General features: G+C 39.1%; 1 protein-coding gene across 1 annotated transcript in view; it reads right to left on the bottom strand.

Moving 5' to 3' along the window:
- LYRM4 (LYR motif containing 4) overlaps positions 1-24,615 on the bottom strand; it is an 83,580-nt gene extending 58,965 nt beyond the window's left edge. The window contains exons 1-2 of the mRNA XM_065751812.1: positions 24,491-24,615; positions 2,963-3,083 (exon numbers count right to left, since the gene is read on the bottom strand). Of these exons, the coding sequence (XP_065607884.1) occupies positions 2,963-3,083; positions 24,491-24,576 (207 nt within the window). The 5' untranslated portion in view covers positions 24,577-24,615. The remainder of the gene's footprint in view (positions 1-2,962; positions 3,084-24,490) is intronic.
- Positions 24,616-25,122: the final 507 nt, after the last annotated feature.

Below are 25,122 nucleotides of genomic sequence, written 5' to 3' on the forward strand. Positions count from 1 at the left end.
TCAGAGAAGGGCAACAAAACTGGTGAGGGGTCTGGAGCACAAGTCTTATGAGGAGCAGCTGAGGGAGCTGGGATTGTTTAGTCTGGAGAAGAGGAGGCTCAGAGGAGACCTTATTGCACTCTACCACTTCCTGAAGGGGGGTTGTGGTGAGGAGGGGGTGGGCCTCTTCTCCCTGATAAATAATGACAGGACGAGAGGGAATGGCCACAAGTTGTGCTGGGGAAGACTTAGATTAGATTTGAGGAAAAATTTTTCTCTGAAAGAGTGGTCAGGCACTGGAATGGCCTGCCTAGGGAGGTGGTTGAGGCACCATCCCTAGTGCTGTTCAAGAAGCGTTTAGATGAGGTGCTAAGGGATTTGATTTAGTAGTTGGGTAGGGATGGTGATAGGAGGATGGTTGGACTAGATGATTGTGTAGGTCCTTTCCAACCTTATGAACCTACGAACCCTATTCAAAAAGGTGGGTATTCAATGCCATTTGCATTGAAAAGATAAAATCTACATGGAGATTGTCATATTGAGAAAATTCCAGTGGAACTTGAATCAAAAGTGTACAAAAAAGTAGCACATTAAAATGTCTGTACTGTTAGAACTGGCAGAATCCTTCATAAGAGATAATAGCAAATCTTGTATTTTTTTTATTGTTGTCATGCTCTTGACTAAAAGTTAAATGCACAATTTTATCACTGCAAAACACAGGCTGGTTTATGATAGTACCTGCTGGTCATATATATGGCTGTTAAAGGTATCTCTGTAAGTACTGGCAAACGTACGTGTTTTATGCATGTTCAAAATGTTTACTAACTAGTGGATGCAAAGTGTTCTTAAGCACAACTACTCCTTTACAAGGAACACCGAGTGTGTATAACATTGAGAGATTAATCAAGCCTGCCTCTTCTTCCCACTCTTTCCAAGACAGTTGAAATATCTGATACTGAATGACAATCTTTTAGCTAAAACAAAAATTCACAGATTTGAAACAAGATGCCTCCCATAGAGGAGAAAGAGTCTCTCCCATCCAGACTCCTGTTTCAGGGAACTGCTATCTTTTTTCAGTATCTACAGTAACAAGGTAATCTGTGTGCATACAAAATTTGTCCAGAAGAGTTAAGTTTTATTTTAAAATCTGTCCTAGATCTATTAGAGCTCAGATGATTCAAAAGAACCCTGACATCTTGAAGGAAAACACTGAAAGCTTTTATTTTTAGGAAGGCTTAGCCACCATCTAACTTACAACTGTTTTTTGTTTTGTTTTGTTCAGGCTTATAGAGTCAAATTCTACCTGTATGAAGTTGGGGTACTCCAAACATGAATAGACAGATTTGGTATTTTCACCTAGTGTTTTGACACCTTGACATTGAGTTCTTTGCAGAAAGAGGAAGTACTTGGTATTATAAAAATGTGCCAAGTAGGACCTAGTAAAGACATTTAAAACAATACATATAATTCAGTACCCCATTAGTCCACATTTCACAGCAAAATAGTTACCATGTTAGCTTCCCTACTGTTTTTTCCAACTTACCAAAGATGTGAATATTTTACTCACGGCCACCAATGAAACGCCAACATGTCAGAAAATTAATCTAATTAAAAGTCTAAACAGACCTTTTTTCATCATGGGAGACCCCATCTCCACAAACAGTTACTACTATGGCACAAATTTCTGCAAGTGGCAGAACTGCTCTCTGTACATTCTTATCTTTTGCCACTCGTTCATGATTTTCTCCCCTCTTCTTACTTTTCTGCATAATGAATCTGCACATATTGCTTATTCAAGTTCCTATCTAAATATGGTACCTAGTGGAAGGGACAGAGATACTATAAATGCTACTCAGACCATGGCAGAGAAAAGTATTGCCAATGGCTCAACTTTCTCCCCAGGAAAAAATGTATCACCCTGTTTTGAAATACATTTACCCAGCACTTACTTAACTCATATTATGATTTTCATGTTCTGATGTTGTTCAAACAACGTATCTGGAGCTGGGGAAAAACAACAACAGAAAGCAAGACTACATGGAGAGGTTGTCACAGCCGTACTTCTAAAACCTTGATGCAAGGATTATGGAATGGAAACATATGAAGGCTGCTCTGAAAGTAACATCTCTTATATTTTAGGATGTCAGCCCGAGATATGAGAGGTAGATGGTGGTGGTATAGCAGTAAAGGTTGAATCTTCACATCAGTATTCCATTACAGTTCGTTGTGGTGGGGCAGATGGCAGCAGAGGGGCAGTCTGACAATGGCATCTGACACAGAAGTGGGGATGAAGCAAACACGTAGAACTGAATTCCTCCACATGGAAAAAAAGGCACCCACTGATATTTAAAGAATTGCTTTGCTGAATGCTTCTGGAGACCAACCAGTGGATACGAGCACAGTGAGGAGGTGGGTGGTGTGTTTCAGCAGTGGCAACAGTGACAGTGGGCTACAGCACATTCGTGAGTGCAGCATGCAGACTCTTGTTCATCACTGGTGGAAATATGTAGTTAATGGTGGTGATAACTGAGAAAAAGTGTTTTGTAGCTGAGAATTTGCTCTATCAAATAGCATTATTGTGTTCTTTGTATCGGCTGTAGTTCCCATGGAAGCAAGCAGGAGGCATTGCTTTTGAAGTGACCTACATAATATTCATGAGCTAGAGGAAAGAGATTCAAGGGACACTGATGGCAATACAGAGGAACAGAGTACTAAAATAAGCAGCTAAAAATAACAGAAGACATACAAATTTTTATGTGTCTTCAAGCTACTGGAACAAGCATCCCTAAATTTCCTGGTGCAACCACAATAAATAAATTAATCCTTCCCATCCTCACAAACTCAGACATAACAAAAACTACTGTTCACCCAGAGATGTTTAGGGCAAGGACCCATTTTTTTTCCATCTGTAATAGTGTAAGCCAGTTTAATGAGATGTATAACATAATATAACACTTAGACAAAATAACAGAAATAAATGTACCTGCCGATGAATAATCTCTAGGTTTTCTTTTGCTTTATTCACTAGTTCTTCTATTTTTTCAGAATCCTTTATGCTCTTGTTTTCTCTGAAGGCGTCTCTTATCCTTCTGATGGCATATGTCCTAAACATAAGCAACAAGAAGTCATGTTTATCAGTGTGCTACAGTTTTATGACATTTCAACATGCCATAAAACATACTGAATTAATAACCGTACATACATGCTTTTAAATATATATACTCTTTCATTTAAGATTTTGTTGGAGCTGAAATAGTGACCATGTTTCTACAGTTCAAAATGTTCAAAAGTAATTTTTACCGAAAGCTATAGGAAATTATCACACTTTCCATATCAGTCAAGTCACAGAATGATAGAATGCCTTGGGCTGGAGGGGGACCTTAAAGACTCCCAACTCCCCAACAAATATATCTGCTTGTTACTGCTGTATTCTCTGCCTGGTTAATGCAAAGCTCAAGAATATTAAAAACCAAACAACAACCCAAAAAACAACAGCAGCAAAACAAGAACAAAAACAAACAAAAAACAAATCACAAGTGATTTTTGCATCTATGTGATTATTCTTATTCCTAGTGCTCTGGAGCTCTCAATGCTAACTGCTACGTGCATTGTACATTACTACCAGTTCTGACTTTCCAATCTAGTAGTCACAGGTAGAGTGATGGATTGACCATACCAAAAAGGGCTCCTCCTTTGTTAACTTCCTTCCCCTAACAAAGCGTATTTCAACTTTCAGTCCAATACCTCCTCAACCACTTCATCACTCACAAGCACTAACACATGATCTCTGCAAGCAGGGAGAGCTTTTGATTTCTCCTGTCAGAAGGGAAGATTCAAAGGTGCAGTTATCTCTGAAATCATATACCTTCTTCTGAAGCCAAAGAAACTTGGTGCAGTTTTCAGAGTATTGCTTAATAAAAAAAATAGGGCTCACTTCAATAAAATAAAGCTCGAATTCAGACTCAGCAGTACATACTTTTTGTTACACATTTGCTTGAAGGTGAGAAAGAGAACTGGCTTTTCTGCTCAGCTATTTTGGTAATATCCTGCTTCTCCACTACCTGGTCAGTACTATTTTTAATACAGAAAGTAAAACAACATGCATGGCACTGGAAGTAAAAAAGAGTGCTGACAACACCACTATTAGTGTAATGTTTCAACAACTGCTTTCAATCCTCTATACAAGTGAAACATGAGACACAAAACCGCTTCGAACGTGATCATGAAAAATCCCATAAACTGCATTGAAAAAATAAAATTGGCAGAGGCAACAGAGAAGTGGAAAGGAAGAAAATGAAGGATCACCAGCAAGTGTCACTCCATGCCATTAGATGGTGCTCTCCAGCTCCTAATGCCAGCTCCATCAGCCAAAAGGCATATTTTCTCATTGAGCTCATAAATAATACATTTCAATCACAAGAGCCATGATGGTTATAGAGTACCACCCTGCTGCCACACACCAGCAGATGGTGTGCGCTTTTAATTAGGGCCTGTTCACCTATAATGTGACACTGGGGTGTGTGAGTGAGCGAGCGAGTGTTTGTATGTGTGAAGTTAATAGAATGTATTAAATATGGAAGCTCATTCTCATCTGCAGCTGGTGTCCTAGAAAGATTTGAAGGGGAAGCTGCCTTCTCCTAGGAATAATAATAAAAAAAACCCCTACAACTCCAAATCATTAAGAAGCAGTGTAATTTTGCCTCCTGATAGTGGATGGATTTCAAATCATCTCATGTATCTACGTAGGGTTTAATTGTGCAGAAACATTTTTCTGCAAAAAGGGAAGGACTGACAAAAGGTCCTAGCATAATTCCTTTTTTTTTTTTGAAGGAAAAGGGACAACAACAACCATCAACATTAAAACATTAAATATCCAATACAAATGGGCATACTATCTTAAGAAAAAAAGTTAAATAGATGGAATTAAAGCAAATTCTTGTTCAGCATACAACTACAGACTGTTCTTTCCAATTTGTACATATGGTGCACTAATTGTTCTATTCTCTCCCTCTTCTTCTCACTACACCTAACAGCCAGTGAGAAAGAAAATATACGTAATTTAAAAACTGGTGTGATGATGTTTCCTATCTGCTGTCAGAAACTATGTTGCTCTGTTTTTCCTCTGCCTTTCTTCAAACCTTTACAAATGTTAATAGTCAAATGAAGCTATTTTACATATGCTTAAGCACAATCTTAATTCTACAGCTTAACCATTACACCTTCAACACATTTTAAACAGACTTCAAAGAACAGTTCTGTATCATGGCACTATTTACTAACGTTATATTCAAAAGCATCACTTAAGATAAGGAAGAGCTGAACTCAGAGCTCAAACTAGATACTTCATTGGAATGTAAAGTACTCTTTATTCCCCACTTTCTATAAGCTTGATTTGGGAAGCAGCATCAGTTCTAAGTTCCAGTGCTCTCCACACTTCAAGAGCAGAGCACGTACCAAAATCCAGTACTAATGTGGCCACAAGTCCATGAACAACCAAGTCCTTCTGTAAACAGTAATGTACGTAGCAACATGCTCCAAGCATACGTACAGTATAGAAAAGAACCTACTTCTTTAGACATCTGTTTTGTTAAGAGTACTACCCTTCTAGTTTTCTGGGTGATAAAGAGAGACTGATCAGCTGATGAACTCCACCCTTACAGTGGGTATTTTCAGTTCAATAATCATAAGCACCAAAAGCCAATTGTATGCCATTTGAAGGCACAGCCTTCAATGTCTATCTTCATAAAACTGTACATAAACTTAAAAGAGCACTTTTAGAAAACATGGAGAAATGAATGAAAAGCATACTGTCAAGTTAGACAGTTGCAGAACTCATAGATGCCTGCTCAGTGTCTGACCCAGGGCTGAGCCAGTCCTACTTGATACACTGACAGAAACCCAAGCTGTAGTAATAAATATATAGTTTTCACTTGTATTTTCCTCAATATGATGAGCTTACTTGGCTTTATATGAGACTAGATGAGCATTAGCACTGAGGAGGAGGAAAGAATAAAGCAGCACTGATTCAGCTGGGTGCAGTGCGTGACAGATCCCACTGTTAGAGAAGCTAAGCAAAGCAGATAATTAACTGGACTCTTCAGGGAGAAGGCAACGAACTCTCCAGAGAACTAGAATTGAGAAAGCAATCCTGCCTACGCCAGACACAAGCAGCTTCTCTATCTTGGGAAAAGGTCCTAGAAATGCAAAAGTGCTCATTAAGAAACACCGCTACAAATGAAAACTCGAAGTGCACTTCACAATCTACTTTTTCTCTCATCACTCTCTGGAAGTACATACTAAAGACCGGCTAAAAGATGCAGTATGATTCTACGATTTTTCCTATGATTCTAAGCCCTTTCCTTTTTGTCATTCAAGCCAACTGAGGTTTCAGTAGAAAGCACTTCCAGTTGTATTCTCTGTGAAGAGCTTCCAGCTAACTAGTGACAACAGCATCCAAGCAAGAATGTACAGTTCAATATATTTGCTCCACTAGATCTTATGAGCACAGAGACTTTTTGCAATCCCCACTTACATGTATCCACTGCACAATTAACTCTCAATTAAATTCAAAGTAATGTAATCAATGTGTAAAAGATTCAGTACAATGGCTTCAGACCAAAGCTGCTGTAGATGGATGGCTACACAAGGTAGAAGATGCACACAAGTGCAGAGCTGCTCTGAAAGTAACACCTCCTACATTTTATGTCAGCCCACAACACATTGGTGGTATGGCAGCAGAGGCTGAATTTTCCATGTGGAAAAAATGGCACCCATTGTCATTCATTAATGCTTGCTGAACATTTATGGAGACGAACCAGTGGACGTGAGCACAGTGAGGTGGTGAGTGGTGTGTTTCAGTGGTGGCAACAATGACAGTGGGTCACCTCCACAGGTGCAGATTTTTTTTGTTAACGAGCATGGCATGTAGGCTCTCATTCATCACTGATGAAAATGCATAGTTAATGGTGGTGAGTGCTAAAAAAAGGTGTTGCGGCTGAGAAATTGCTCTACCAAATGTCATTATTGTGCTCTTTGTATCTGCTGCATTTTCCACTGAAATAATAATAAATTACTTTTGGAGTGACTTCAAAAATAGAGTGAGAATGGAGCTTAATGTGAGAACAATGCCAAGGTACTAAGACGGATTCTAAAGGAATGAGCACTATCTGCTAATGTTAAGAGACGACAATGCCCCCGAAATAATAGTAAAACTCATAAAATTATAGTTGGGAAAGTCTTCTTCCTAATGCTCCAGGAGTTCATCATCTTCTTTGCCAGAAGCACAATTGAAAGCCTAACACTTTGCCTCATAGAAATGAAGCCTACAAGAAATGAAGTCTGAAACAAGGGTTATTAAATAAAAATGAAATCACAACAGATTCGGTTCAGAAAATAATTGCTGTTTGGGGATTTAAGCGGTTTTATTTCAAAAAATGTTCACTTCTCTAATCTGATGTCCAACTAGAAAATACGATAAAATAAATTAAAAAAAAGGTTTCCTTTCCAAGTGCTCACTCTTGTATCTGCGTGCTCTGGTAAGCTGGAATGTAAGAAAAAAAAAAGAAAAAAAAGGCTGAGAACCATGCAGGTGCACTTTTAATTGTTCAGCACTATAACTACAAAATAAATCTGGCCCAATAATGTTAAACTCAGCAGCATTTTGCATTTACCAGAATCACAAGCTGCTTTAGCATTTAGTATTAAGCTCTATTTCAAATACAGCTTTATGTATTTCTCTTGGCAACAGCATAAAAATAAAAATCACAAAATCTATTAATCACATCACAATTATAGGCTAAACAGTATGGCTGTTATGAACTATTAGTGAGTGCTCACACAAAGACAGAAAAGAAGGATTGCAATACAGAACCTGGCAAACACGGCAGACACCACTGGCAAAGCTGCTGTCAGGTTAGAACATTCAAGGCTCTCAAAATAGGAACTAAACTTCTCCTTTCTGGTGTAAGTTGTATTTAACAAATGAAGGTGAATGATCAATATCTAATCTCTAGGAATTCCACAGTGGTTAAAAACTCCAAAACAAAGTATACTGTTCTTTCACTTAACTAGATAACATGCAGAGAGAGATGATATACAATAAAAATATATCAAGTGAAGGATTCTTATTGTAAAAGGCAACTGTTTCCTTCCACTAACTGTATTTTCTTATTATCTCCTTCCTTTCAATCTATTGGATTGGAACATCTATTAATTTGTGGCAACAGCGATATGAATTTTCAGACTTTCCATTAATTCCTAACAAAATGTGCATCAGATGAGATTTCCATTCCTGAATTTTCAGCATTACATCAAATTTAAAAATGGAAAGCTTTTAGAATTAAATATCTGCAGGAGAATTAGCACCTTAAACTTTTATTAGTATTACTAGTGAATCAGAATTACTAAAATTACTGATTACTATAATTACTGGAACAGGTTGCCCATTGAGGTTATGAACACTCAGGGCTTTCAAAAGCCATGGTTGGGTTTTCAAAACCAGGATGGTGATTGGATCACTTTTCTGGGTAACCTACTACTTGCTAACACATCCTTGTGTGGAAAAAAAAATAAAATATTTTCCCTCTCAGCCAGCCTGAAAAATTCTTTTTACTTCATACCTTCTGTCTCTTGCTCTCCTGCCCAGCACTGTGGATTCTCTGGTAGGCTGCTATGAGGTTCCTTCAAAGTTGTCTCTTCTTCAGGATGAAGAATGAGCCCAGCTCCTTCAACCTCTCCTAACTCAGGCAGGTGTTTCAGTTCCCAACCATCATTTGGTGGTTCCCGCTGGACTTACTTCACATTATCCATGTCTTTCTTGTGAGGCGGGGGCAAGATTAGATGTGGCCTAGCAAGCACCGAGTAGAAGGAGATGATCACTTCTCCCCTTCTGCTGGCTGTGAAATTGCTGATGCAGCCCACGGTACTCTTGGTCTTCCTTGCTGCACAGGGTCAGTTTGCTGGGATCCCTGGCACCCTTACAGCACAGCTGCTCCCCAGCTGGTCTTTCCTCAGTCTGTTAGTTGCCATTTTTTTTTCCTTCCAGGTGCAGCATTCACCCTTAGTGAATTTTGTGGTTGCTGCTGGCCCATCCTTCAGACTTCCCAAGTGCCTCTGGATGGCAACCCTACTCAACAGCATTATCTCATTCCCAAGTGCAGCGTCACCTATGAAGTTTGAGCATGCACTGTTTACTTCCCCCAGGTCATCAATAAAGACGTACCCAAACATCATTATCTCTCCAGAACACTACCAGTGCTATTTATAGTTAACTATGACTATTTCTGCAGTTCTTTGAAACACACACTTTTGTCGCTATACTTCTAAAAATAAAAGCAGTTATTGGCTTAACTCTAAGTGTAAGGAATCTCTGCAGAAGAGAGTGCTTTTCATAAGGTTGAGGTTAAAAGAAAAAAGGGAAGAAGCCCAAATGAAAGAGATCTTTTAATCTTTACTGGAGTTGTAACTGCAATGTTACACTGTAGCAGAGGTTAAAAAAGAGGGGTTAGCACTGAAGGACCCAATCAAATAAGTTGTTCAGTTAACAAGGCACAAGGCAAGGGTGTGCTACAGGAACAAGAAACAGTATTTGCTACAGATGAAAAGCATCCTGATGGCTCAAACGACAAACAGTTCGCTGCTGAGCTTTCACCGCCCAAGATCCTGGCAACTCTTCATCAGGACACCAGGGCAGCTCAGCAGTCCAATTACCAAGAGAGAAATGCCTGGGAATGCAAACTCAAACCCTGACAAAACTGATTTCTCTCCTTTTTTGGAGACAGATATATACCACTCCATTTGCTGTGCTGCTTCTTTTAAACAGCTCTTAATGAAAGTCTAGCCTGCTGTGAATTGCCATTACAAATTCCATTATATTTCTTCAGAAATACTGGAGTTCTAGTCTAACATCATTGCCAAAATCTCTCTTCACCACTATGTAGGGATTACCCTTCATTCAGAAGAGAAGTCATTTGGTTTGTGTCATAGGTAACCTGAAAATGGGCAGCCATACTGCAGTTCTTGGCAATGCTAACCATTCATTTAGAAACCAACCAGATACTGAACAGCCTCATTGGCTGGGAGCATTTCCAACTTGTAGGTGCAAAATGACTTGCCTTTGATGAAATCTTTGGGTTTATTTTTTTAATTTCTTTTTATTATTTTCTTCTCATTTTCTATTAAGCAACGAAGCTTAAAGCTTTGGGATATTCCAACTCCTTGGACTGCAATGGGTTTGCCCTAATTGATGACATTTTGATAGGATATTTCTGAATGCAGTATTTCTGAAATTAATATTTAGATTTTATAAATACAGTTACAGTAGTCACTATCATTTCATTAATACAGAAATGATAAAAATGCCAATTCCTTGAAGGAAGGAAAAAAAGACAGGGAAGAAATCTAGTACCTGAAATACACTGATACATAGAGGCTTAAAGTTACAACCAATTGAGATACCTTGACTTATGAAGGACTTCAAGACAGTTCTCTGAAGGCTTTGAGGTAATGATTGACTGTTTATTTTCATGAGCTAATAATTATGAGTACAAAGCACACATCCATAAGTTTCACTTAGTAAAGCTGATCCTCAAGTTGCATTAACGGATGCTATTAATTTTGCCTGAAGATTTTTGCCTAATTAAACCTGTTTTTTTTTTTTCTGTTGTTGCTGACAGCGTATTTTTTTAAATGAAAGAACAATTTAAGCATCACAAATTCACAGTGAATTTAGTGAAAAAAAATCATACTGAAATTAGACAATCTAATGATCTAATGACAAAGGAAACAATATATCAAGAATATCCCTTATTAAAAATTCCATACAAAATAATATACTCCCCCTTCCTGTCTGCTCACAGATAATTCACTAAAAGTTACAGGATTCAAAATATTCCCATTCCTCTGTATATTTTGTCCTCTCATCCACTTCTACGATGTCTACAGCTTATCTGAAAGTCTTTGTTTCTTAAAACACAGGTAGTAGTGACAAATATTCCCCACTGGACCTCCCATCACCATATGGCTCACTGACCTTCCCTCATTTATAGCAAAGCATTGCATGTTTAGCTTAACAAATTTAGAACATCAATTCTGACAATAATGATGGATATTTGAAATTACAATGTAATACTAAGCAGCATAGAAAATCCTAATATATGCAGAGCTCATTAGTCAAATCTAAAGTCTAAAAAAAATCAATTTGGAATGCGTAACAAGATCACTGTCCTACTTTTTGCCTACAGAATACTGAACGTTACTTTTAGAAATTTGAGATTGCAAATATAGTGCCTTTGAACAATACATAAAATGTTTCAGGAAGCTCAGGCACAAACTACTGCTGCTATGGTATCAGGGCCTCAGTAGAAAAACAAGAAACAAACACTTCTTTTATACCATGAATGCTACACTAAGGCACAGTAAGCAAAAAGCTACATTGTGTATTTCAGTATTTTCTTCCACTTAATTATTTAAACTTACCTATGTAAAGCCCAAATGTTAAAACCTAAAGGTAAAGCTTAGGGAAAGGCCAGTAATTTTTTAAGGAGTTTTCCAATCAGCCACTTAATATTCTCTCTTAAAGGCTTACAATATGTGTGTGTGTGTGTGTGGGGGGGGGGAATAAATAAAAAAAAATACCTTTTTCTATTGAGTAAGTCTAGACTGGTACATTCATGTATCACAGAACATCATGCATTTCAAGCCAATAATGCATTACAAAAAAAAAAAAGCTAGATAAGTACTTCTGAGCTAATTAAAAGTCACATGAAAATACAGATTCATTAGCATGAGTGATGGTAGCGCTTTTTGTCCTTTATTTATAGAAAAGAAGAAACCATATAGCTTCAGTCCCATAAGCACATTTCTGTAAGGATCATCTCAGATAACAATTACTTTAAAAAGTGAATTAACCTCAGGCTTAAAACTCAGTAACTCATATGAGTACAGTGTAAGGTTACCATATGAGCTATTAGGAGTGGAAAAGATGTATGACAAGTTGTCTACTTATCATAATAATGTTTTCAGTATAACATCTAACAACAACAGATTACCTTCCCTTTGACACATGACATGACCTTCAAATTCCTAGGGCAGTAGAATGATTTCTAGTCTCAGAACAAATCATCGACAGGAGCCACTGAAGCACTGTGTCGCTAAATGGCAGCAATAACTTGTGCTGATAGACAGTTTCTCCTTCAAGAATTTCAACAAATTGTTGGAAAAAACAACAACAACCAAGTCTCAAAATCCATATAAGTTAGCAAGTATCATCACCAGTCCAGAATGAGGAATTACAATACAGAATATTTACTTGCCAACAATACAAAAATACTACCAAACATACTACATTAACAAATTCAGGAAGAAATGTACTCAGTAGCTCTGGAAATCAGGAAACCTATTTAGATGTCCAATTCTGTACTACACCAAATACACTTCTTATTGTTTTGTAAGCAAAACACTTAAGCCTTTTCATGCTGTAAACTAAAAGAGAGAAATTAGTGGGACATTATTAGTGAGACACCTCATTTACTTTGGGTAGTAAATTATTTTAAAATAAATATTTTAAATAACTGATTAATTTAAATAATTTAGTAATATTAAATCAATCAGTAAATGTTAATCCCTTCAAATCTAGTTTACATACAAAGACCATTCATTTGAATATCTATTTGATAACTTACTGGACTAGAAAAATGCTGTAATACTTTAAGTGGGTCAGAGATGTTTTCTGGAACTCCGTTATAGGTTATCATCAAGGCAACAAAACACACTTCTACCAGACATCCGCAACATGATTCAATTTATTATCTTCTACGATTTATTGCAGCTTGTATTGCCTCTTTTGAAATACAGCTCTCATTTGAACTGTACTCATTTAAAAACATTTTTCCTAATAAGAGAGCAGTCTCATGCTATTTAAATAAACTATGGGCAAGTGTAGAGTTCTACACCTGGGGAGAAGTAACTGCACACACCAGTACAGGTTAGGGGCTGACCTGCAGGAAAGGAGCTTTGTGGAGAAGGATGACAGGTTGACCACAAGTATGCTCTTGGAAGCAAGAAGGCCAGTGGGATCTTGGGACGCATTAAAAACATGGAGCTGATCTTCCCCATCTACTCCGTCCCGGTGAAGCCACATCTGGAGTACTGCATCCAGTTCTGGGCTTCTCAGTTCAAGACTGACGGGGAGCTACTAGAGATAGCCCAGTAAAGGGCCACAAGATGATGCATGGCCTGGAACATCTCCCTTATGAAGAAAAGTTGAGACTTAGGGCTGATCAGCCTGAAGAAGACAGAGGGATCATCAATGCTTATAAGTACCTAACAGGCAGGTGTCAAATGGATGGGGTCAAGCTCATCTCACTGATTACCAGTGACAGATCAAGGAGAAATGGGCACAAATTAAAACATAGGAAGGTTGGTATGAATACAGTGAAAAACCTACTGCAAGTATTCAAGACCCACCTAAACAGTTTCCTATTCAACCTATAGTAGGGAACTTGCTTTAGCAGGTGGTTGGACTCTATGATCTCTAGAGGTCCCTTCCAACCTCTATGATTCTGCAAAAACCACAGACTACAAATAGATAAAGAATGACAATAAAGGATGGTTTCAGCATTTAACTGTACTGCTATTCTAACATGCGCTACAGAAAACCTACACATTTACTGAACATTGAACTGTCACCATGGGCTATCCACATGCTGACTGATAAACTGACTGTCTCCTCTCCTGCTCACCTAAGGGACAAAGCTCCGACCATCCTTTCTCCAATTACGTAACAAAACACCACGAATGCATCAATTTTTTTCTAAAGAAGATACTCTCAAACCTAAACTATAATATTTGTTAATTACCTGCTGGTCACGCTGATAATCTACATAATTTATCTAACAAAAGATGGTGAAAATATTAAGAAAATTTAAAATGAGTAAGCAAGTCATATAAAAATATGAATCAGCATTATTTATGTCCGTGGTTTTTTGTTTTTTTTTTGAAAGGGAATTAATTACTATACCAAAAACCTGGCAGAATCCTGGGGAGAAATTCCTAATATATGCACTACATAATCTTGTTATTTTCCTCATAGTCTGTAGGCAACATCAGGATGCATTTTTCATTTTCCCTTTTCAGTTTTCTTTACAGCAGACCTTGTTTGTTGCTATTTTTATTTTCCAGTATTTACGCCTTCTACATCCTCTAGGAACTACAGAAATTGTCTGTTACTTCAAGTCAACTTTTGAGACTTTATACCAAAACAAAAAACAAGCTGCTTTCATTTCTTTCTCCCCCCTCTTTTCCAACAATCTCTTCTTGGTACTGTCAACTTCAACTATAAATGAATGTTTTTCCTGTTCCCACAGAAGTGACCTGTGTATTACAGAATCATAGATCATGATGGTCATAGTGGTCTTTTTCAACCTTCAAGTCCAACTGTTGACCCCATCACCAGCACACCCACTAAACCATGTCCCTAAGTACCACACCAACCTTTTCTTGAAAACCTCCAGGGACAGTGACTCCACCACCTGCTTGGGTAGCCTCTAATATATAATTCATTTGTTTGACACACTGAAAACAGAAAACAGCTAAGCAGGGCATTTTCAATTCTGATTTCTACACAGTGCCGAGAGCATTCAGATGCTGATACTCATTTGAATTATTGTAACAGACTTAAATAGAATTAGCATTAAGTTCAGGAAATAGTCTGTTTAAGTATGGCTTGATGATTACACAAATACAATGTTATTTAAATAAAGCTGCTGTAACTTAAAGCAAGCTCACCAAAACTCTCAAAAATCCAACCAACAAAAAACTGTAAATTTGTAAAAGATATCTCAACTCCCTGGTCCATAGTGCTACTGAATTTATCTTACTGCATGGACAGTTAGCCTTCACCATGCTCCAGAGTTCATATCAGGTGAAATTAAATCAGAACGTTACCGAAGTAACATGAAAGGCACAATTAGCCACTCAGCAAGCCTGTTCATATTTCAGACATTTGTAAAATGCTGGTTTGGAAGAAAGAGAGGAGATCTGAATGCAGAACATGGAGAGCAGAGAACACAAAATCAAAACAGAAAGCAGTTCAAAGTTGAGTATGAACAAGCCATATCTGAAATAAAAACACATGGACACCTTCTTAAAGTCACCTGCTGGAAATCCTCTGGGCAACCAACAGCTAAGTTCTGCACTGAAAAAAGAAATTTAAGTTACAATGACAGATGCCTTGTAAGAGAGAAATTCCCTGGGAAAGGCCTTCTGTATTCATAGCCTGTATGAGATGGTTTATTAAAGCTCTCCTATAACATGACAAATGCATCCAACTCTGATTGAATGAAGACTGTCAACATCCTGAAGAAATCTTATCATGTAATCTTACCAAGACAAAATTTGAAAAATAGCAGGGCACCTACACGTTGGTAAGTGACAGTACATCCCCATAACACAATTATAAGTGAGCATCTATGATATTTGTCATTCTTTCGAATAAGGGCCAAATCTAGCACACTGTTTAACCAAATGCAGGGCTGAAGAACGGCTTAGAGGCAAGCAACACCAAGGCTCTGAAGAGATTTGTGTCCACTGTTCATATTTCTTTTACTTAAATATATGATGAACAGGTGTTTACACTTGCCTGTGACTGCAACTCAGCACTGGCTCTGTGATATTCTGTATGTTGTCTGGAATAACAAATAATAACAGTGAAGAAATACTACCAAGAAACTTGCTCTGCAAGCAAATGCATACGAGAAAAGATCACATGGTGTGAATGAGAAAGATGGAGACAACTCTATGACAACTTCAGAAGGAAGAAGGAACTCTTTTCACAGGTATTTAAGGCCAAAATAAAGTTGAATGGACCAGTGATTAGTGGCAATATCTTATGAGAGATTAGACCTTTGTGGAAAGGATTTATTTATTTATTTATTTTAAGAAGCATATTTTAGCTGTCAGAGGAAGGGATGAGACAATCTTAATTTTATATTCACTAAGTCTGGTAACAGGTCTTGAATGGATTCAAATCAGAACATGCCAAAGAAGCAGACTCAGGAGGAGTGCTGAGACTTGGTAATGAAGTTTGTGGAGACTCTGACCGTTGTCACATTCAGAATCCAGAGGAACATTTTGAGACTCCTGCTGATGTGACATATAAATTTCATGGAGTTGTATTTATTTAAATACTGGCATGTTTAACTGTATACAAAAGTACAGTTAGTTCTACTGACTTACAAACCAGCATCTTCACAATTCAAACTAATTATAAGTCCAAGACAGAACCACTCTGCAATTCGATGGAAAATTGTAGTAAGACTTAACATAAGACCTAACATACACTTCCTCTGTCTTCCACAGTGACATCATTTGTGTGTGTATGTTTTTTCTTTTTTTCCTTCAAATAGCAATCTTTTGAAGAGCAGTGACTGGGAAACAAGAGAACTGACTTTGTGGGCACTTGACATTAACACCCACATATATGCATATGTGCACACAAGTTTTATTTACTTTGCATGTAGGCTCTTTTTTTGCCATGAACATTTAAATGTTATTTATCAAATGTTGCTAGTTAAAAAAAAAAGTCAGAAAATAAATCAAAGCAGCAGTTGTTTCCGAGGTCTTGTAACAAACTGTTAAAGAAATGTCAAGTCATAAGTACTGAAAGTCTCTAGATCAGCAGATTCATACTTTATCTATTTGTAGCACAGGACCTTCCTATTTTTCCAGAAGAATAGGAAAAAAAAATCATTTCAGATGCACTCTGTTAAGGAAGATGGCATCTGAACACAACAAAATACTTTCACTACTATAATATTAAATGCTCAGCTATGAGAGAGATAAAAAGTCAGAATTTCTTACAAAAATCAGGTAGAAAGAAATAGAATGAAAAGAATATAAAGGAATAAGTTTTCCATAATGTCATATCAGTCAAAAGAATGTTATAAGAATTATTTGTGGCATCTTCTTTCTTAAGAAGAAACTAAAATCAAGAGTCCCAGAGAATACTCTTCGCAAAGGATATTCTCCACACTGAGGTCTGTGCAAATCAGTCACAGAATGACTGGGCCAGGCATTTACACTTGAAAAAGAAAGTCAATAGAAGTTTCAAAACCTGTTTTTCTGGAAAACGCAAATATCCACATACAATCCAGGATTGCACTACCATAGTCAGCAAACCCAAAAGCCACGGAACGGCTTTGGTAGTTCAGAAAGCTTCCTTGTTACAAGTTGCTACAGCAGTGGTTCTGATCATCTGCAGTTTCTTTTTTTTTTTTTGCAGATTTATAATTCAGATCTCTAACCTTGTACGGAATAGCTCGTGCCTAGTGTGCCTCAATGTTATGAGGTCAGGATCTTTTCACTGTGGGTAGTGTATAACAAAATACAGCCAGAAGATAAATGTTAAAGCTGCATCTAAATACAAGAAAGGGAGATGAGCCGGGAAAGTATTTCAATACGTAATAACTATTACTACACTATAAAGTTTTTTTCCTTTACCAGAAATCACAAGCACACATCCATTGGCATAAATCATGGCCTGAAGCATTAGTTTTTCCATTAGTCTCATTAGTTCTCAATAAAATTCTAATGGTAATTAAGCCCTACATAAGAAGAAAAATGTACCTGTTCTACTGTGATATAGAAAGAATGCAAATAATGTCTTGGATAACAACCACACCAGATTTACTAAATTTGAGTGTCTTTACTAAAATTACAAAGTCAATTAATCAGTCTTTCAAGGAAGTCTTCTCAAACATAAAACCTACTGACATCTCTATTCAAAGATGGATTGATTGTCACTGAAGTAGATATGGAAGATGCCCAGATTCCATCTGCTAGAGATGTAGTCACTGAGATAACGCCCAAAATTTAACTCCCCAGGAAAGAAATCTATTAGTAAGGCCAACCACAAACACATCTGAATGCTCTATAAAACTAAGTCACAGATGTACAGCTCCCATCAGTATGTGATTTTGGCTGCCAAACCAAAACAAATGACTGGAACAGTTCATGAGAGAAACGCTACTGCAATCTTGGCTCACAGATGCCACAGCTGTTTTTTTTTAATACTTTTCAGGGATAGCCACATACACATCATATGGGAAACCAACTAAAAAACCTCTCAAGTTCATTATCAGCTGGAACACAGCCAACAATTACACAGTGAGAAAGGGAAAAAGTTCTCCACTTTCCTCACTCAGGCAAGGAAGAAACAGATCCTATGAATCTCCACATCAGTCATCTCACTCTTACAAAGGAGTCAGGCAGTTCCACTGGACAGAATTGACAGCTTTAATTTCTCTGTTTCTTATCTCAGTCATAGAATAGCTCTTAGGAGGGAACACAATACTTTCTACAGCATGGCACATCTCTACATCCAATCAATAACAAGGAAATATATTTTTAATAACATGATCCAGCTTCCCCCCCACCCACCCAATACACAGTAATGTGTCACCAAGCATTGACATCCCGCAGGTGGATCTCATCAATCACAAGCATCATCAGGAGAACTAACAAGAAAAACATTTGTCCAGCTTGGACAACTATCATACGTGAAATCTTAACACAACCTTTATGAGAGCTGAGTGACAAAGTACTAAACAACCAATGACCAGATTCGATACAATAGGGACTAAAAGCAAAGCAAGGTTTTCATTAAAGTGATCAAAATAAAGTATAAGAAGGGAAATAATCCTATTTTGAAAAAAAAAAACAAAACAAACAAACAAAAAAAAACCAACAACCCACCAACAACAAAGCATATTTACTTGAAATTTCCTTTAGTGCAAGTCATGCTGCCAAAACAGTAACTGGAATCTGAAGAGTTGTACGCCTCCTTGAAGGAAGGAGATTGTCATGCAACTGCAAGTCAGGCTAACCTGAACTTGTGCACAAATCCAGTGTCTATGCCCAGTGCTGAACTGAGGCACACAAGCACCTGAGCATCCCACAGCTGCCACTTCCCAGCAACAACTTTACACCATATAACCTCCTACAAGAGTTATAAATGAGACATTCTGCTATAGGACCCACAAAGCCCTATATATTTAACTACATTGCACGACATAAGAAAGTTACCAGATCTTATAGGAATGAAATCAAGGAACTGCAATGTACTGATTGTGCATTTAGCCTCCATCAAAAAGTCCATTTTATTCTAATTGAGACAAAACATTAAAGGGCTGAATGTGGCAAAAGGGAAGAAGAAAAGGTTGCATTAATTCTCAAACAACTGATACCTCTCAAGCAACTCTTGACACCCTAGACAGCAACAAAATGAGCTTATAAGAAAAATAAATACCTGGAAGACAAAAAAATAAGGCAGAAAGCTGAGACAGGATTTCATACAGGCATGATACAACTTTTGATGATGATTCTGATAAATTTAAAAAAAAAATCAAAATTCTATTTAGGAAGTAACAAGATATTTAAAACAATCCTGAGTGTGCACATACTGTGTTAAGTTTATGGTCAAGCTCTCTAAAGCAAAGTTTCATATCTTGCTCCATTGCTGGAAAGCACAGAGCAGTACACTGACCTACAATTTATTGTTTGATTTCTCTATGTCCTAGTACCCCATCTTAGCCTAAGAAGTTGATCAGCACATTTGGTATCTGAGCAAGAATTTAACTGAGGTGGAGGTTAAGTCTCAAAATTTAAAAGATCAACATTTATGGAACAGCAACAAAACCAGTGAGAAATAGTGCATCAGTGAACCAAAGCACTACTCCAATTGTCCAAGGACAGCTCTTGGTTTATTTTTGACCTTAACCATGAGACAAGATCAATCTTTAACAAAAGCTGGCATTCAATATGGTTTATTTTTCCATTGTCCTGTCTGCAAAGGACAGATTAGTGCTTGCATACACTGAAACATGTGCCAGATGGAATCTTTTACTAAACACTATTCAGTATATATGTATTTATTGTAGGTCACTAGGAGTTATTAGGTCTTAAGATACAGAACACCTAGATGTCCATACCAAATGCAATGATACTGACCACAAACAAGATACTTTTTTTCTTCCTAACCAACTAGATTTATATAATGACTAGCTCACTGCCACTAACTAGAAGAAAAAAAAAAACCAAAACATTATTTACATTTAATTCAGATACTGAGTCTACTGAAAAACCACAAAAATCAAACTTATGCTTCAGAACAGCAATTCTAATATCTAAAAATATTTTAAGAGCATGCTCTGCCCTACATACTAAAAGCCCTGAAAGGTTATTTACTGAGTTTTCATTCAAAATAAGAACAAACAAAATGTATTTATCACAACCAACTTCTGGAATTTGCAAAATGAAGGTTTTTTAGCCTGTTGGTAAGATCTGTTGTTAAAAAAACTAACAACAAAAGTCTACTTTTAAAAGCAAATCTACTAAACATTACTTCTGAAGTTACAATTTTGTATTAAAAACTGAGCTTACAATCATCTGTTTTTTAAGTAAATAAAGTAGCACTTCAGTGTCCCATAAGCTGACAGAGACTTTAAACTGCAAACCTGAACAGCAGCCCATGAAGTATCACCTGATGGAAACAAACTTTGTTGAAGTGCTAAGCACTTTCTGAAAAAAGAGCAAATGAAAATCACATTATCAATTAAGCCATTCAAACCAGGAAAAATAAATGATGCTGGAAAAAAACCAAACAAACAGCATAACTAATTATGCTTATTGGTCTTCTTATAATAGCAGATGCTTACAAAAGTCAGATTTACTAATTGCAAAAACATGAATGCACCCAATTTCACTTGAGCTGTGTTCTCCAGTGAATGTTTCCCATTCTAATGACCTATTTCTTCCCGATTCTTCTATATTATGGGTAGTTTTAATTGGGTAATATTGCACACGCTAATAAAAAAATCAAATCTATTAAATACGATTTACACAGACAAGAAACCAAAATTTGCAATGTCCACCAGTTATTAGAACATAATGGATAACTGAAATAAATATATGATAAACAATAAGGTGCTAGAGTAAGAAATAACTCAAAGCTTATAGCATCACTCATAAACTTACAAATAAATAAATAAATAAAATTAGAAGGGAGACCAGCAGAAAGAAGGTAAGAGTTAGAAGTTAGTAGTCAGCAACAGACCAAGACTGGAGACCAGAATAATCACAGAGGTGCTGTTTAACTGAAATCTTTAGAAATTTTCAAACCCAAACTCCCACTTGAAGCACGTCTACACTCAGCAAAGTCAGGTCAGCCACATTATGGTTTAGTTAAGCCTGTCGCAAAAACCATAAAGGAAAAATAATAAAGTGTCTCTGGGTGACCTGATGCAATCCTGATCTGCCTGCCCTTCCGCATTATTCTAGTGAATTCTTACCACTGAGCTTTAGTCACATTAAGCAACTGTAGAACTCAGTTTATCCTCATTTGTAACCAGATGCTTTAATAGTTGTAAGATGGCAATGTGACGGAAAGTGCAGCAATGACAGCAGAATAGAAAAGTCCAGGACTGCAGCAAGTGAGGACTTGCTCAAATGCAACAGCAGTAGGCACAAAACAAAAAAAAAGGAAAGAATCTGCTTACTTTTGGAAGACCTCAGGTAGGCAGGGATCTGCAAACAAGATACCCTTGCTTTTACTGCCAACCCTTAAATGAGGGCTGGGGAGGGGTGGATCCTGGCTTCACCCCTTCTAGTCACTCAGGTGTATTTCTTGAGCAACCTGAGCTCTCCTGGGTTGGTCCTGCCAGCACAAGGTGCTCAATCACTGGTTGAGGCCATGACAGCATTTCTGCTACAAACGGTTTTCACAAGGTTTTAATTTTTTTTTAATGCAAAACAGAAGGAAAAGATACAACATAAATCTGCTATTTAAATGACAAATGTAATTCTATTTAGAAGTCACCTCCTCATATCAATTGAGATTGTTATGTGTCATTCTGCAAACTATCTGAGGATCTCCTTTTTGTCAACCATGCAGGAAAAAAGGGTACCCTCATTAAGAACCACATTTCTTGACTGGAAACTTGACATCTTCCCTCTTCACATATTGATTTTCCACCAGTACAAATCACGCTTCTTTCTTCAGATTGCCTGCACGGGTGATAGGGCAGAATGGCAGACATGAAATTACTTACTGTCTGCTAAGTTCTCCCATGCTGTTAAAACCTGGCAGCACATCTGGGCTGCAGAAGGCTCCATAACACTTAGGGGCAGGACTACAGAGACAATGCTGTGTGCTGTTACTCTAAGGTTGTCAACGGTGACCTCAGTCACTTAAAGGTATTAAAGCTGTTTTTAACAGTTACAGCACTAAAAGTTCTGCTAGGTCGTAGAATAAAATGTACTACAAGGTGACATAAATAATACATCGACTAGAAAACGTACAGAACAAAAATACTCATCTTACATCACATTCTATATGCACATTTAAGAAAAAATGCACAGGAAGCAAATATGGAAACAATAACCAGTGAACCATCCATTGGATGCACACAAATATACACTGTTTGCAACAGCATTCTGAAATTCTGCAGTTGAAACAATAGATCAATATGATTCATCTTTAATACTTCTTCACTACAAGCAAGTTCTATGCAAAGTCATTGCTGTACCCTGGAAGAAATTTAATATCACATTACAGCAGCCACGACACAGCAGGACTGCTTATCAGGGCAGGGAAGAAGCTCACGAAGCTCATGTTCGCTGTGGGTGCACCGTAAACAAACAGCAAAGCAGGATGGTTGTTGTGGTCCTGGCAGCTCTCTAGGTGTAACAGATGCTGACTGCTTCTTGCTAGAAACTGCTATTGCATTTGGCGTTCACAAACTCTCAGAGAGGCATCACCTCTTTGGCACAAAGTAGCAAATGCCCTTTAAGAGGAACCACTGCTGCCCCTGGGCCAGAAGCAGGCACAGGTTGTCCCAGCAGTCCCTCAGCTCCCTCTGTGCCTGCCCAGCACAGTTGTGCCCCCAGCCCTGTGCTGCAGCTCCTAGGCTGGCCTGAAGTATTGATGAGCATTCAAAGGAGGACTATGACGATGGAAAAGTGTCTGAAAGGTGAGATGTATGTGGAGCAGCCAAAGTCCCTGCGTTTCCTCAGCTTAGAGCGGAGGAGAAGAAAAGAGGCTGAGGGGAGGCCACATGGCAGCTCCAGCCCCTTGTGAGGGGAATGGAGGGGCAATGCTGAGCTCTGTTCCCTGTGATGTGGCAACAGAGCCTGAGGGAACAGCATGGGGCTGTGTCAGGAGAGGGTCAGCGTGGGGGTTAGAGAAAGGTTCTGCATCAGAGCATGGCCCCAATGCCAGAGTTAAAGGAGTGTTTGGACAACACTCTGACATAGGGTTTGAATTTTGGTGGTTCTATATGGAGCCAGGAGCTAGACTGAATGATGCTTGCAGTTTCCTTCCAACTTGGAATATTCTATGATTTTATACATTCGCTGGATCTGTAGTACCTAAGGACAGGTATACAAAACCGAGATCTTCTCTTAAGGAAAGTGAAAACATACACCACAACACGACACCAAGAAATAGCAAATACCCTAAGTAAATATGTACCTTATGATGTCCAAGCTGCAAAGTTAGCACAAAAAAAAACTCACCAGTCCCCCAGTTGCTGTATGATAGTCAGCTTTGAGCTGTAAGCCAAAATGCCCACGTGGCTGCAACCCCACAGGCATATACCTTGCTGTGAGGGCACCCCGAGTTCTGGGCATGGCTTACAAGAGGAAAGAATCTAACAGTTCCCTAATTGCCCAGCTTATGTACTGATGATGACCTCAGATGGAAACACTGCAACTTAGATCAGGAGTCTACCACCACTCACGGCCTCAAGCTATCCCTGTTGCATTCAGACATCCTTGTTGCTCAGCATATCAGCAAACACTTAGGGCAGCAAACAGCAGGAGGAAGCCTTGATAGCAAGGGAACTAAGGGAGGGGAAGGGAAACTCGAGTAGTTAGCAGTTAAGGGCTTACAAGCTCCTTTAGGCTTCCTCTCAGAGCCCTCTTGCACAGGAAATAACGCTTATTCCTTGAGGGTCACAGAGCTTGCTGTGGTTATGCCAGTTCAAAGCCTTCTGTTTCCAGCTCAGCAGTTTATGCAGGCCTGGAGATGATTCACAGCGAAGGTAGCTCGCTCACGCACCTCTGCGGTTCTACTGAATGGCAAACTCATCCGTGCCAGGGGGCAACACAGCAAGGACCTGCACGCAGCAAGGCCCACCCCTGCAGCACCCAGGCACCCTTTGTAGAAAGCCAGCACTCATCGTTCAGTGACACCCAGAGCAAACAGATAGACAAGCAGCCATGCTGTGCTCACTGCCTCGCACAGCACTAAAGGCAACCGAGCTGCACTCTGCGTGCTGGGAACTCTCCATCCTGTGCTCAGCCCCGGAGCCCACAGCATTCGGACAGCCAGAAAAGCAGCACCCCGCGGTCAGGATCAGAATCAGCCCCAGCCCTGCAGTCTCAAACACGCGCACGGCAAGCGAGGCTTATCCCCTCCCCGTCACTCCCCGTTCCCGACCTCCGCGAGGAGCAGCACCTGTAGTTGTAGCTGCTGAAGCGCTGGCTCTCTCGCAGCAGAGCGCGGTACAGCCGCAGCACCTGGGCCCGGCTGGACGCTGCCATGTTGCCGGCGCAAGGCGGCTCCTCCCGCCCGCGGCCGCCTACACCGCCGTGCGGTGAATGGCGGCCCAGCCCCGGGGGTGGGGGTTAGGGGCTGAGCCTGGGCCCGCGGCCCGCCCCGTGCTGCTGGGCGGGGGAGATGCCGTCGGCCTAGGCCCGGGCGAGGCGGCCCGCAGCTGGGCAGCGCGGTGCTTGTGTGTGCGGGTGGGTAAGTGCGTTGTGGTTCTCGGTTGTACGTGCGTCTGTTTTCTTGCGTGTCTGGTTGCGTTGCTTCTTAAAGTGCGTGGAGGAAGCAAGCGTTGCTTGACTGTTATTAATGGGTTGGGGAACGGGGCGCGAAGTTGCACGGTGTAAGGTTGGGATTGGGGCCGGGCCTGGGAGTGATGTTCAGGAAGCTGCCTGAACAGGGCTCTGGGCACCGTGCTGTAGCTGGGCTTGGCTCACATAGACCCACAGGGCCCTGCCAGCCTCAGCCCTTTTGCCATTCTGTGCTGTGTGAATCATTCCTCCTGCAACACATCACTTGGAATTGAATTCTGTTATTAAAGC

The sequence above is a fragment of the Cyrtonyx montezumae genome, unplaced genomic scaffold (genome assembly GCF_038088225.1).
Source record: "Cyrtonyx montezumae isolate F1298 unplaced genomic scaffold, pur_monq_1.0 scaffold_8, whole genome shotgun sequence".
Classification (NCBI taxonomy): Eukaryota; Metazoa; Chordata; class Aves; order Galliformes; family Odontophoridae; genus Cyrtonyx; species Cyrtonyx montezumae.